This window comes from Pongo pygmaeus, chromosome 7 (assembly GCF_028885625.2).
Source record: "Pongo pygmaeus isolate AG05252 chromosome 7, NHGRI_mPonPyg2-v2.0_pri, whole genome shotgun sequence".
Lineage (NCBI taxonomy): Eukaryota > Metazoa > Chordata > Mammalia > Primates > Hominidae > Pongo > Pongo pygmaeus.
Genome location: NC_072380.2, coordinates 97648743 through 97661400, shown reverse-complemented (window position 1 = coordinate 97661400; position 12658 = coordinate 97648743). Strand labels below are relative to the sequence as shown.

The 12658-nt window shown below is 43.3% G+C and overlaps 1 protein-coding gene across 1 annotated transcript in view; it reads right to left on the bottom strand.

Moving 5' to 3' along the window:
• Positions 1-263: 263 nt before the first annotated feature.
• Positions 264-12658, bottom strand: part of CA13 (carbonic anhydrase 13) — a 44486-nt gene continuing 32091 nt past the window's right edge. Inside the window, exon 7 of the mRNA XM_063668945.1 lies at positions 264-3098. Coding sequence (XP_063525015.1) covers positions 2979-3098 — 120 coding nt within the window. The 3' untranslated portion in view covers positions 264-2978. The remainder of the gene's footprint in view (positions 3099-12658) is intronic.

Here is a 12658-nt window from a genome sequence, read left to right as displayed (position 1 = left end):
TGAGAGACTTTGTCTCTACAAAAAATACAAAAATTAGCCGGGAGTAGTGGCTCACACCTGTAGTCCCAGCAACTAGGGAGGCTCAGTTGGGAGGACTGTTTGAGCCCAGAAGATCAAGGCTGCAGTGAGCCGAGATCACACCACTGCATTCCAGCCTGGGTGACAGAGGGAGACCCTGTCTCAAAAAGAAAAGTAAAAAAGAAGTGTAAAATGCAATCTCATTGTATGTAATGCGCATACACGGCCCTGATACAGTTGAAAGCTTGTCTTATTTTCTTTATTGTGGTTTAATCCAATTTAAATTAAAATATGAAATGCTTAACAATCATAAAATCAATATATGCTGTGGTAAACAAAAGAGATCTATACTAGTATTTACAACTCTTTAATTTGTTTAAAAAGGAGGTAATATAACCTTTTTAACACACATTTAAACCTTTTGCCTCTAGGAGATATATCAATTAACACACAATATTCAAGGAAATCAGTGCTGTATAGATATTTTTGGTCTATTAAGGTGCAATTTATAATACAGAACTGACAAAATACTGAAGCAGAAACCATAAGTTACAAAGTAGTAACTCTCACAGACAGTAATTAGAACCCCTGTCCTACATGCCTCTCCAGATATAGCAACTTACATTCTTCCAGAAAACAGCTTCTTTCCCTGACTAGGAAATTCACATGTCTTTCCAAACTAAACACTTTTCCACTCAACCCTGGTTTTTAAAAACCATTAGAACTTTTGGTTTTACAAGTTACAACTAATTAGCATTCCTTTAAAAAGAAACTATTTTCAAAAGATAATGTATTTTACATGTTATATTAACTTACAGTGCATTTGATTTCAAGCAGAGAGATAATTACTAAAGACATCAAATAAAATTTTTTTAAATATTTAAATCATTAAATAATTGCTACAGATCAATCTTCTAAAAGCCTTAAACTACACACTGAGGGGAAAAGAACATTGACCAAAGTATTAGCTTCACTCTTCAGGAGCTCACCTTATGCAACAGTGTCCATCACTGTTACACAATTTACTGATACTCAGTTATTCTATCAACATTACAGAATAAGTTCAATTATTAAAATCTACATTCAAGCCAGGCGTGGTGGCTCATGCCTGCAATTCCAGCAATTTGACAGGCTGAGGCAGGCAGATCACTTGAGGTCAGGAGTTTGAGACCAGCCTGGCCAACATTGCAAAATCCCATCTCTACTAAAAATACAAAAATTAGCCGAGTGTCGTGGCATGTGCCTGTAATCCCAGCCACTCAAGAGGCTGAGGCAGGAGAATCCTTTGAACCCAGGAGGTGGAGGTTGCAGTGAGCCACGACCATGCCACTGTACTCCAGCCTTGGTGACAGTGTAAGACTCCATCCAAAAAAAAAAAAAAACTACATCCAGAGGAAGAGAGATGTAAGAAACAAATCATCAAAATCAAGGAAACTCAGGTAAACTTATGTCAGGAGATGACAAAAGTGTAGCATGTGTTCAAGTCTTAAATGTGGTTATTAAGTTAATGCTTAGTGTCCCTCCGATTGTAACAGAAAGGGCAAAAGAAACACCACTCTTATCCCCCACCAAAAACAAACAAAAATAAAAGATAATAGGTTAAAATTAAGATCAAGCTCCACCTGATAAAATTAAGAGACTGAGGGACATGTATAAAAAGAAAAGTGAGTTTTGCCATGGAAATGGGTTGAAGGGTTTACGGACCCATTATATACTTATATGAGACTGAAGTAATTTTTTCCACAAATTGACAGAACAATGACCCACACAAAATTGCTTCCTGCTTTGCTGCCAAAACACCAGGCAAAAATGGGCAACATGTTCTTCATGTCTGAGGGCAGCTCTGACTGCACTGGTACTATGTCATATGTTAGTTTCAAACCATGTTAATGTCATAAACTGGCAGGCATTGCATCTTGTCAATTATTAGCCAGTTCATTATTAACATTACTGACTGAATATTATATATGGTATAATTCATTACAGTGTAAATAGCCATTTATATCCTGGGGAATTCCTCACCAAGACTATATGGAATATTGTTGATCAGTGGAGGAGACCCATTAAGTAGTTTTATCCCATTGCCCTTAACTCTTATATTGTTCATTTTATTAAAGGTATCATGCAATGAGAGTTAGCAATATAATCACTGCAAAAATTATCCTTATAGGAAAACATAACCTACTTTTTATGAATTGGAATAACAAAATATTAAGCAGAATCACTTGTTACAAAAAAAGCATCACAATCCTATCATTTGAGATATAAGTTTCCACCTAACATCATTGAGAGCTGTGACTAATTCAGTCTCTATGGCAAGGTAAAATTTTTAGTACATTCTAAAGTTTGCAATGTTAACTATATTTTCACACAGGTTGAAGTTGGCATGTTTCATGGGTTTTAATATACGTCAAACAATGCTTACTGTGAATATCCATGAGTGCAAATAAGAGACAGATAAGTTAGCAAAGAGATCTGGGTCAGCTGGGCTTGATGGCCCATGCCTGAAATCCCAGCACTTTGAGAGGCCAAGGCAGGAGGCCTAGTTTAGGGCAGGAGCTTGAGACCAGCCTGGGCAACATAGCAAGACTCTATTTCTTAAAAAAAATAAATAAATTAAAATTAGCCAGGCATGCTGGTGCATGCCTGTGGTCCTATGTACTCTGGAGGCTGAGGTGGGAGGATCACTTGAGTCCAGGAGATGGAGGCTGCAATTAGCCAAGATTGTACCACTGCAATCCAGCCTAGGTGACAGAGTGAGACTCTATCACTAAAAAAATAAAAAAAATTAAAGAGAGAGAGAGAGAGATCTGGTTTTCTTTGTGACACTGAGGCTCATAGTAAAATGTTTCCTATAAATTAGAATTCCACAAAGGAGATGTTGGCAGATACTTTTGTGCTTTGATTTGTTTCATTGTCTCTCTACAGCCATGTTTGGGGGAGTTCACTGGTGACAATTTTTAATGGAAAGAGGCTCTCACTTTGCGGCCCTTCAGAGGCTGTGGTGGGCGGTGATTGCTCACTAGAAAAGCTGCTGCTTCACCCTCTGCTGTGCACAGGAGACTGCGAAATTTGGCCAGCTGTAGAAGAAGAAAAGAGTTAGCTTCAGCATAGAAATTCCCACCAATATTAACGAATTACCCTGCATAAAGAATTAAGATATATCTATAACCAGGAACAAAAAATACTGCAATGAAAATTTTCTGTTACATGTCATATATAATAAAACAACTCTTTTGCTAAATTCTCATCACTGTACAAATACCTACGGGTTCCAAAATTAAATGTATAAGCATTTTTAATTTAAGACCAGCCTGGCCAACAAGAGGAAACATCTAGAGTGTGGTTTATTTCTTATTTTCTTATTTTCTTATTCCTAAAGAGGAAATATTTAGAAATCAGAGAATGTTTTTCAATCTATAAACACACACACATACATACATTTTATGACAAAAATGAACTCAACTATATATGCTGTTTTGAAACCTAATTTTTTCACTTAGTATATATCCTAGCCATCTTTGCATGCCAATACATATCAACCTACATCACTATTTTTTGTTGCTGAAAACTTTTCTATTATAAATATGTTTTATAAATTTTTAACAATCCCTTGGTGGCCTAATATTATTTATTAAGATTTAGTACAGGTCTAAAGTGAAGTTGGAAAAATTAAAACTAATTTTATCTTCTCAAAAATATGCACCAAAATTATACTGTCAATTAATAAAAGAAAATCTTTGGTGTTTGTTTTATTTTGATGAAGACAAATTATTAGGAATGAGAACCTACATTCTCTAAATTTTGTTAACCATCTAATCTCAGAGTCAAGCAAATTCACATCCTTTAGGTTTTCATCAAATACCTGATGCCTAAAATGTTTCTTGTACAGTACTAACCAGGACAGGGGCAGAGGAGAGAGAGGTCCTTTATAAGAAATAGGCAACAGTTTATAACCATGCTCTATGGCAATAGGATCAACCATCATATATACAAGCAACCATGTTTTCCACATGTGATATTTTGAGGGTTTTGTTTGTTTGTTTGTTTTTTGAGACAGAGTCTCGCTGTGTCACCAGGCTGGAGTGCAATGGCAGGATCTCAGCTCACTGCAACCTCCACCTCCCAGGTTCAAGCAATTCTCCTGCCTCAGCCTCCCAAGTAGCTGGGACTGACTACAGGCACGTGCCACCATGCCCAGCTAATTTTTGTATTTTTAGTAGAGATGGGGTTTCACCATGTTGGCCAGGATGCTCTCGATCTCTTGACCTCATGATCCGCCCTCCTCAGCCTCCCAAAGTGCTGGGATTACAAGCGGGAGCCACCGCACCCGGCCATTTTGAGGTGTTTCTTTTTAAGTACAGATATGGGAAGGAGACAAATGTTTACAACGTACTATTACTCATGTTTCATTAGACCAGATCATCATAGCTAAAACCACATGAGGCTGAAGAGAATCTCTGGTCAAGTCAAATAGCAGAGGCTAATAAAATCTAACCTCTGAGACCATAGGAAAGATACCTAGCCTTCTGCAGATCATAACAATCCAGGTCTGTCTGGAGTGGTCATTCCAGGTGGCTGTGCAGGAATTCTGAGTCCTGAATTAAAGCATGGGTCCACAGGCCTTATCAAGCAACCTGCCTCCACAGTGATACCGCTGAGTCTTCTGAAGATGTTGGCTTCATTTTTCTCCCACAACCCTAGCTCCTGCCCCTCTGGGAGTTCAACCCCTCTGAAAGTTGATCATGGCTCCCTGTCCCAGCAGCACTTTCAGCTCACCAGTCTAGAATTGGATCTGACTTCAGCTCTTTCTCTGCCCAGCCTGTGTATTTTGGTAAGAGTCCCTAGACCTGTACTGATATCTCGCCAAACCCCTTCCCCTTATAACTGGGTCTTACAATCATTTAGCCCAGTTAGGTCGACCCTGTATTTGCCAGTCCCCATTCAGATTTGCTTCTGTTGGCTCTGGGTGTCCTCCAATACTGCCCTGGCCTTAAAATGCACATCTCTGGCTGGTTCCCACCAGTCTTGTCCCCTTATGTGGTTCTAGGCCTTATTCAGGCAGCAAAGCTGCACCTCTGTCACTAAAGCTGACTCAGTACCTACAGGTTCCCAGTAGAAATGTTCCCAGTTCAGCCTTGAGGCTGAAGCAGGTATGACCTGTTTTGCTGGTTTCCTTGACTCTAATGCTGAAATTGTAATTTCATTGTGTAGCAACTCCAATAAGCTAAAATACTCTTCTATGGTTCTGTAAACAGCTTTATGCCACTCTCATGCTCAAACCTCTTTGATAGCACCCCACTGCCTGCCAAAATTGAGTAATAATAAAAATAAGTTCTGTTATGGAGCATAATGGACTAGGCACTGTGTTAAGTGCTTTACATTACCTCAGTCAAAATACCCCTGTCAATAATATATAATTATCCCCTTTTACAGATGAGAAACTTGAGGGGTAGCTGAGAAGTTTCAATAAATAAGCCATCTTGACAAGCCATGCACTAACCACAGAGAAACTTGTTTTCTGTTTCCTTATTTTCCCCTATCCTTTTAATTTACTTTTTATTATGTAAATGTTCAAAAGTACACAAAGGTAGAAAAAGCAACATCATAAATCACCAGGAATCCACGACCTAGCTTCAACACACAGCCAATTTTTCCATCCATTCTCTCACCAAAGCTTTTTCCATTTGCCATCCTACCCAAACTAGGCTATTTTTAAGCAAATTCCAAACATCGTATCATTTTAGTGTAAATATTTCCAAATACATCCCTATAATACATCACATTTCTAACATTTTTGTAGGCACCCAAAACAAATGTGTCAGCATGGCTTCCAAGCCCCTTGCCCACGCAGTTCTAACTAACCTTCCTAGATGGATCTATTACGTGCACACACATGTCTCACTCTAAGCCAGTTTTGGGAGGGGTGGTCCCAAAGCACCTGAATGAAAATACTTTTGAGTTCATTCTTAAAAATTCAGATCCCTGGACCCTACCCCAAACTTGTGAACTGGAATTTCTAAAAAGGCCCAAGGAATCACTTTTTTTTTTTTTTTTTTTTGAGATAGAGTCTCGCTCTGTCACCCAGGCTGGATTGCAGTGGCATAATCTCGACTCACTGCAACCTCCGCCTCCTGGGTTCAAGCGATTCTCATGCCTCAGCGTCTGGAGTAGCTGAGGTTACAGGCAGGCGACACCACGCCCAGCTAATTTTTTTTTTTTAAGTGGAGACAGGGTTGCGCTATGTTGGCCAGACTGGTCTTGAACTCCTGGCCTCAAGTGATCCTCCCGCCTTAGCCTTTCAAAGTGCTGGGTGAAAGATTCTCCCCGGGGCCTGAAAGTTTAAGGGAATAAATAACTTCTCCCTCCTCAGGCCCAGTCCCAAGGTGCAAGGCCACTTGCTCCAGCAGCGTGCATCAGCAAGATAGCAGAAGCAGGAAGAGAGCTGGCTGGGAGACACATACCCTCTGAAGACTGAGAGGGAGGCCGTCCAGGTACTATGCAGCAGTCATGTCAGACTGGGACACTCCTGTTTACAGAGGACTATAAAACCCCTGCCCCAACCTTACTTGTGGCTGACGCCATTTTAGGCCTCAGCCCGTCTCCACCCCGGCACTCATTAAAACCTCGTGTTGCTCCACACCACCTCGTGTTCTGTTGGCGTGCTCTCAGGGTTCGAAGTGCTACAAGAGCCTTGCATCTGGTATCAGTACCCGCCCTACTGTCCACAGCAGCCCCTCTGAGCTGCTGTGAGTGTTATTGTGTCTGGAATTGGCGGGTTCTTGGTCTCACTGACTTCAAGAATGAAGCTGCGGACCCTCGCTGTGAGTGTTACAGTTCTTAAACGCAGCGTGTGATGTTCGGATGTGCTCGGAGTTTCTTCCTTCTGGTGGGTTTGTGGTCTCGCTGGCTTCAGGAGTGAAGCTACAGACCTTTGCGGTGAGTGTTACAGCTCATAAAGGCAGTGTGGACCCAAAGAGTGAGCAGCAGCAAGATTTATTGCAAAGAGCAAAAGAACAAAGCTTCCACAGTGTGGAAGGGGACGCCAGCGGGTTGCCACTGCGGGCTCCAGCAGCCTGCTTTTATTCTCTTATCTGGCCCCACCCACATCCTGCTGATTGGTCCATTTTACAGAGAGCCGAGTGGTCTATTTTGACAGGGCACTGATTGGTGCATTTACAATCCCTGAGCTAGACACAAAGGTTCTCCAAGTCCCCACCAGAGTAGCTAGATACAGAGTGCCGATTTGTGCATTCACAAACCCTGAGCTAGACACAGGGTGCTCATTGGTGTGTTTACAAACCTTGAGCTAGATACAGAGTGCCAATTGGTGTATTTACAATCCCTTAGCTAGACATAAATGCTCTCCAAGTCCCCACCAGACTCAGGAGCCCAGCTGGCTTCACCCAGTGGATGCCGCACCAGGGCCGCAGGTGGAGCTCCCTGCCAGTCCCAGAGCCATGCGCCAGCACTCCTCAGCCCTTGGGTGGTCGATGGGACTGGGCACCGTGGAGCAGGGGGCGGTGCTTCTGGGGGAGGCTCGGCCGCACAGGAGCCCACAGAGGTGGGGGGGAGGCTCAGGCATGGCGGGCTGCAGGTCCTCAGCCCTGCCCCGCGGGAAGGCAGCTAAGGCCCGGCGAGAAATTGAGCACAGCAGCTGCTGGCCCAGGTGCTAAGCCCCTCACTGCCCGGGGTAGGCGGGCCGGCCCACCGCTGCGGGGCCCACCGAGTCCACGCCCACCCGCAACTGGCGCTGGCCCGCAAGCACCGCCGGCAGCCCCAGTTACCGCCCACGCCTCTCCCTCCACACCTCCCAGCAAGCTGAGGGAGCCAGCTCTGGCCTTGGCCAGCCCAGAAAGGGGCCCCCACAGTGCAGCCACAGGCTGAAGGGCTCCTCAAGTGCTGCCAAAGTGGGAGCCCAGGCAGAGGAGGCGCGTAGAGCGAGCAAGGGCTGCGAGGACTGCCAGCACACTGTCACCTCTCATTATCAGTCTTTCCACTATGGAGGAAAAATACGACAATCCTTTACTTACTATACTTATATAGAAAAATCCTGTTATGGAACCTTAATCAAGGAATGTGTTGAATCAGGGAAAAGTTAATATAAAGTAAAAAATCTAGGAGTATCTGGCAGTCGTAATGGGACTATTTGTCCAAAAGGTAAGCAGTGGCTTTGCTTCACCACAAATGGACAATGGGGAGTAAAAACTCAAGTGCTAGAGGATACAAGGAGAGAACAGATTATAGCCAAAACAAAAGCCAACAACTCCCCTCCAAAATCACCCGTGGCATTTCCATCCCTTTATACAAAACTACAAGCAGATGTATCACTTCCCAAGGCAGGAAAAAACTTGTTTGTAGATCTAGGAGAACGCATCGTCCTTACCATGAATGTGTCCAATTGCTAGGTATGCAGGGAAGCCCGTATGAGTCAACAGTGGCCATGGTATGGGATAGACATTCCCCCTTACTTACTAGCATCCCAAAACTCCAGCCTCACTTTCACTCCTCAGGAATGCGCACAGTCCTGGACACTTCCAGTAACAGGGACGGTGTGCATATCCCGCAAGTGGAATGATAAAACTCATCATGCCAGAGGTGAAAGCCCCTGTCACCAAACCCTAACAGTCAACGCCTCCACAGCAGAGGGGTGGCCAAAATTACCCCACGGAGCTTGGTCTCCTTCTAACTTAAGCTACCTCAATTATGTCTTGTCAAAAAAGGCCTGATACTGTACAAACACCACAACCCTTATGAGGCATACCCCAGCCTAAGTGCACTGTGGGACAATCCTATGAACACCAGCCTCCAATGGATTGCCCCTGACGGATTCCTTTGGATATGTGGAACCCAGGCATACTCATGGCTACCTTATCCCTAGCAAGGTACTTGCTTCCTAGGCACAATTAAACCTGGATTCTTTTTACTTTCAAAGCAGGCGGGCAACATCCTCGGAGTCCCTGTGTATGATAACCTAGCCAGAGAAAAACGATCCTTGGAGGTAGAAGGGAGCCAAAGATGGCAAGAGGACGAGTGGCCTCCGCAATGGATCATGGAATATTACGGTCCTGCCTCTTGGGCTGAGGATGGTTCATGGGGGTTATTGCACTTCCATATATATGCTAAATAGAACAATTAGACTACCAGCTGTTCTAAAGATAATCACTAACCAAACCGCCTCAGCCCTAGAAATGTTCTCGTAACAAAACAGGCTACCAATAGACTACTTACTAGCAGAAGAAGGTGGGGTCTATGGTAATTTTAATATCTCTAATTGCTGTCTTAACATAGATGATAACGGAAAAGCGGTTCTAGAAATCGCTTCAAACATCAGAAAAGTAGCCCATGTATCAGTCCAAACCTGGGAGGGATGGGACCAAACAAACCTTCTAGGAGGGTGGTTCTCTAATTTAGGAGGATTTAAAATACTGGTAGGGACAGTAATCTTCATCACTGGGTTCCTCCTGTTTCTCCCCTGTGTTATCCCACTAGCCACCAAACAATCCAGATGATGCTCCTGCTACAGCGACATGATGGATACCAACCCTTCTCTCAAGAATACCCCAAAAATTAAGTTTTTCTTTTTCCAAGGTGCTCACGCCACCCCTATGTCATGCCTGAAGTAGTTATTGAGAAAGTCATCGCTTTTCCTTTTTTCTATAACCAAATAGACAGGAATGAAAGATTCTCCCCGGGTCCTGAAAGCTAGGCAGGGGGTGAATAACTCCTCCCTCCTTTGGCTCAGTCCCAAGGCACAAGGCCACTGGTGCCAGCAGTGTGCATCAGCAAGATAGCAGAAGCAGGAAGAGAGCTGGCCGGAAGACACATACCCTCTGAAGACCGAGACGGAGGCCGTCCGGGTACTATGCAGCAGTTACATCAGACTGAGACACTTCTTGTTTACAGGAGACTATAAAACCCCTGCCTGCCCTGTCCTCACTTGGGGCTGACGCCATTTTAGACCTCAGCCCGTCTGCACCCAGGCATTCATTAAAACAGCCGGTTGCTCCACACCACCTCATGTTGTCTGTTGGCGCGCTCTCGGGGTTCGAAACAATACAAGAGCCTTGCATCCCTGGGTGCAGACGGGCTGAGGCCTATGGCGTCAGTCCCAAGTGAGGACGGGGCAGGAGTTTTACAGTCCTCTGTAAACAGGAAGTGTCCCAGTCTGATCTGACTGCGACATAGTACCCAGACTGCCTCCCTGTAGATCTTCAGGGGGTAGGTGTCTTCCCACCAGCTCTCTTCCTGCTTCTGCTATCTTGCTGACACACGCTGCTGGAGCAAGTGGCCTTGCGCCTTGGGACTAGGCCTGAGGAAGGAAAAGTTATTCATTCCCTTAAGCTTTCAGGCCCCGGGGAGAATCTTTCAGTGGGATTACAGGAGTGAGCCCCTGCGCCCAGCCTGAGAAAGAGCTGTTATCCAGACTATATAAAGAACTCTTGCAAACAACCCAATGTAAAAATGGACAGATAATCTGAACAGATACTTAACAAAAGGAGATACATACATAGCCAATAAGCATATAAAAAATGTTCAAAATCATTGGTCACTAGATAAATGCAAATTAAAATCACACACATACCCACTAGAATACCTAAAGTTAGAAAAACTGACAATGCCAAATGCTTGCAGGGGTATGAAGCAACTAGAAATCTCATATGTTGTTGGTGGGAATTTAATATGACACAGCCACTTTAGAAAACAATATAGTAGTACTTTACTCAGCTGGGCACAGTGGCTCATGCCTGTAATCCCAGCATTTTGGGAGGCCAAGGCGGGCAAATCACTTGAAGTCGGGAGTTTGAGACCAGCATGGCTAACATGATGAAATCCTGTCTCTACTAAAAATACAAAAATTAGCTGGGTGTGGTGGCGAGTGCCTGTAATCCCAGCTACTCAGGAGGCTGAGGTAGGACAATCTCTTGAACCCGGGAGGTGGTGGTTACAGTGAACCAAGATCACACCACTGCACTCCAGCCTGGGCAACAAAGCGAGACTCCTTCAGAAAAAAAAAGGAAAAGAAAACAATATAATAGTACTTTACAAAATTAAACAAACATGACCTAGTAATTCCAGTCCTAGGTATTGACACAAGACATATACAAATGTGTCCACACAAAAGTGAGCAAATTACTCCTAATATCCATATATGGATTGCTATTATTCATAATGGCCAAAAATTAAAAGCAAGCCAAATGTCCATCAACTGTGAAATATATTTTTTAAAAATATAATATATCCATACCATGGAATATTACACAGTAATAAAAATTAATGAAATGGGTCAGGTACCATGGGTCACACCTGTAATCCCAGCACTTTGGGAGGCCGAGATGGGTAGATCAGTTGAGGCCAGGAGTTCAAGACCAGCCCAGCCAACATGGTGAAACCCCATCTCTACTAAAAATACAAAAATTGGCCGGGCGTGGTGATGCATGCCTGCAGTTCCAGCTACTCAGGAGGCTGAGGCAGCAGAATCACTTGAACATGGGAGGCAGAGGTTGCAGTGAGCCAAGATCTCGCCACTCCACTCCAGCCTGGGCAACAGAGCCAGACTCTGTCTCAGGAAAAAAATAAAATAAAATGGGTGAATCTTAAAAAGATTATACCAGTAAAAGAACTCAAACACAAAAATCTACTGTATGACTCATTTAAATTCTAGTGACAGAACATCAGTAGTTGCCTAGGACTATGGTGAAGAAGGTAAAGGACTGCAAAAGAGCACCAGAAAATTTTTGGCTGAGATCTCTATCTTTTATTTATTTATTTTGAGATATAGTCTTGCTCTGTTACCCAGGCTGGAGTACAGCGGCACAATCTGGGCTCACTTCAACCTTGCCTCCCAGGTTCAAGCGATTCTCCTGCCTCGGCCTCCTGAGTAGCTGGGATTACAGGCACGCACCACCATGCATGGCTAATTTTTGTATTTTTAGTAGAGATGGGGTTTTACCATGTTCACCAGGCTGGTCTCGAACTCCAGACCTTAGATCCACCCGCCTTGGCCTCCCAAAATGCTAGGATTAGAGGTATGAGCCACCGCGGTGGTTGAGAACTGTATCTTGATTGTAGTAGTTGTAGCATGTCTACATACAGTTACCAAAATCAGCAACCACACACTTAAAATTCATGAGTTTCACTGCATGCAAATAATATCATAATAAACAAAAGAGAGTTGTTTTTCTTTAAAAGGAGAGTAGAAACAAAGCCAAGTATTTTGCACATTGAATTTCAGCTAAGTAACCCAATTTTGATGATTTAGGATAACCCAAAGAGACTTGGCAAGAGAAGCTGTCCCTCCAGAGAAAATGACAGACTTGTCTTCAAAAGGATCAGAAAATAGTACATTTATTACTCACTGGCATGGCAGTTAAGAATTTAGTCCTCAATGAGTGACTCTGAGAGAGAAAAATGGACTTAAATCAAGAAAAAGAAAATGAAAAACATCTGATTTGCCCCTTAGGTCAAACTGTGACTTGGCAAGAAATTGTGGAGAAAACCCTAGGAAAAAATCCAGAAAACACTACACTTAGTATTCATATCTCCTTAGGCATTTCTTGATTGTGACAGTATCTCAGACTTACCTTGTTTTTGATGACCTTAGCAGTTTTAACGACCTTGAGAAAACTGACTATTTTAT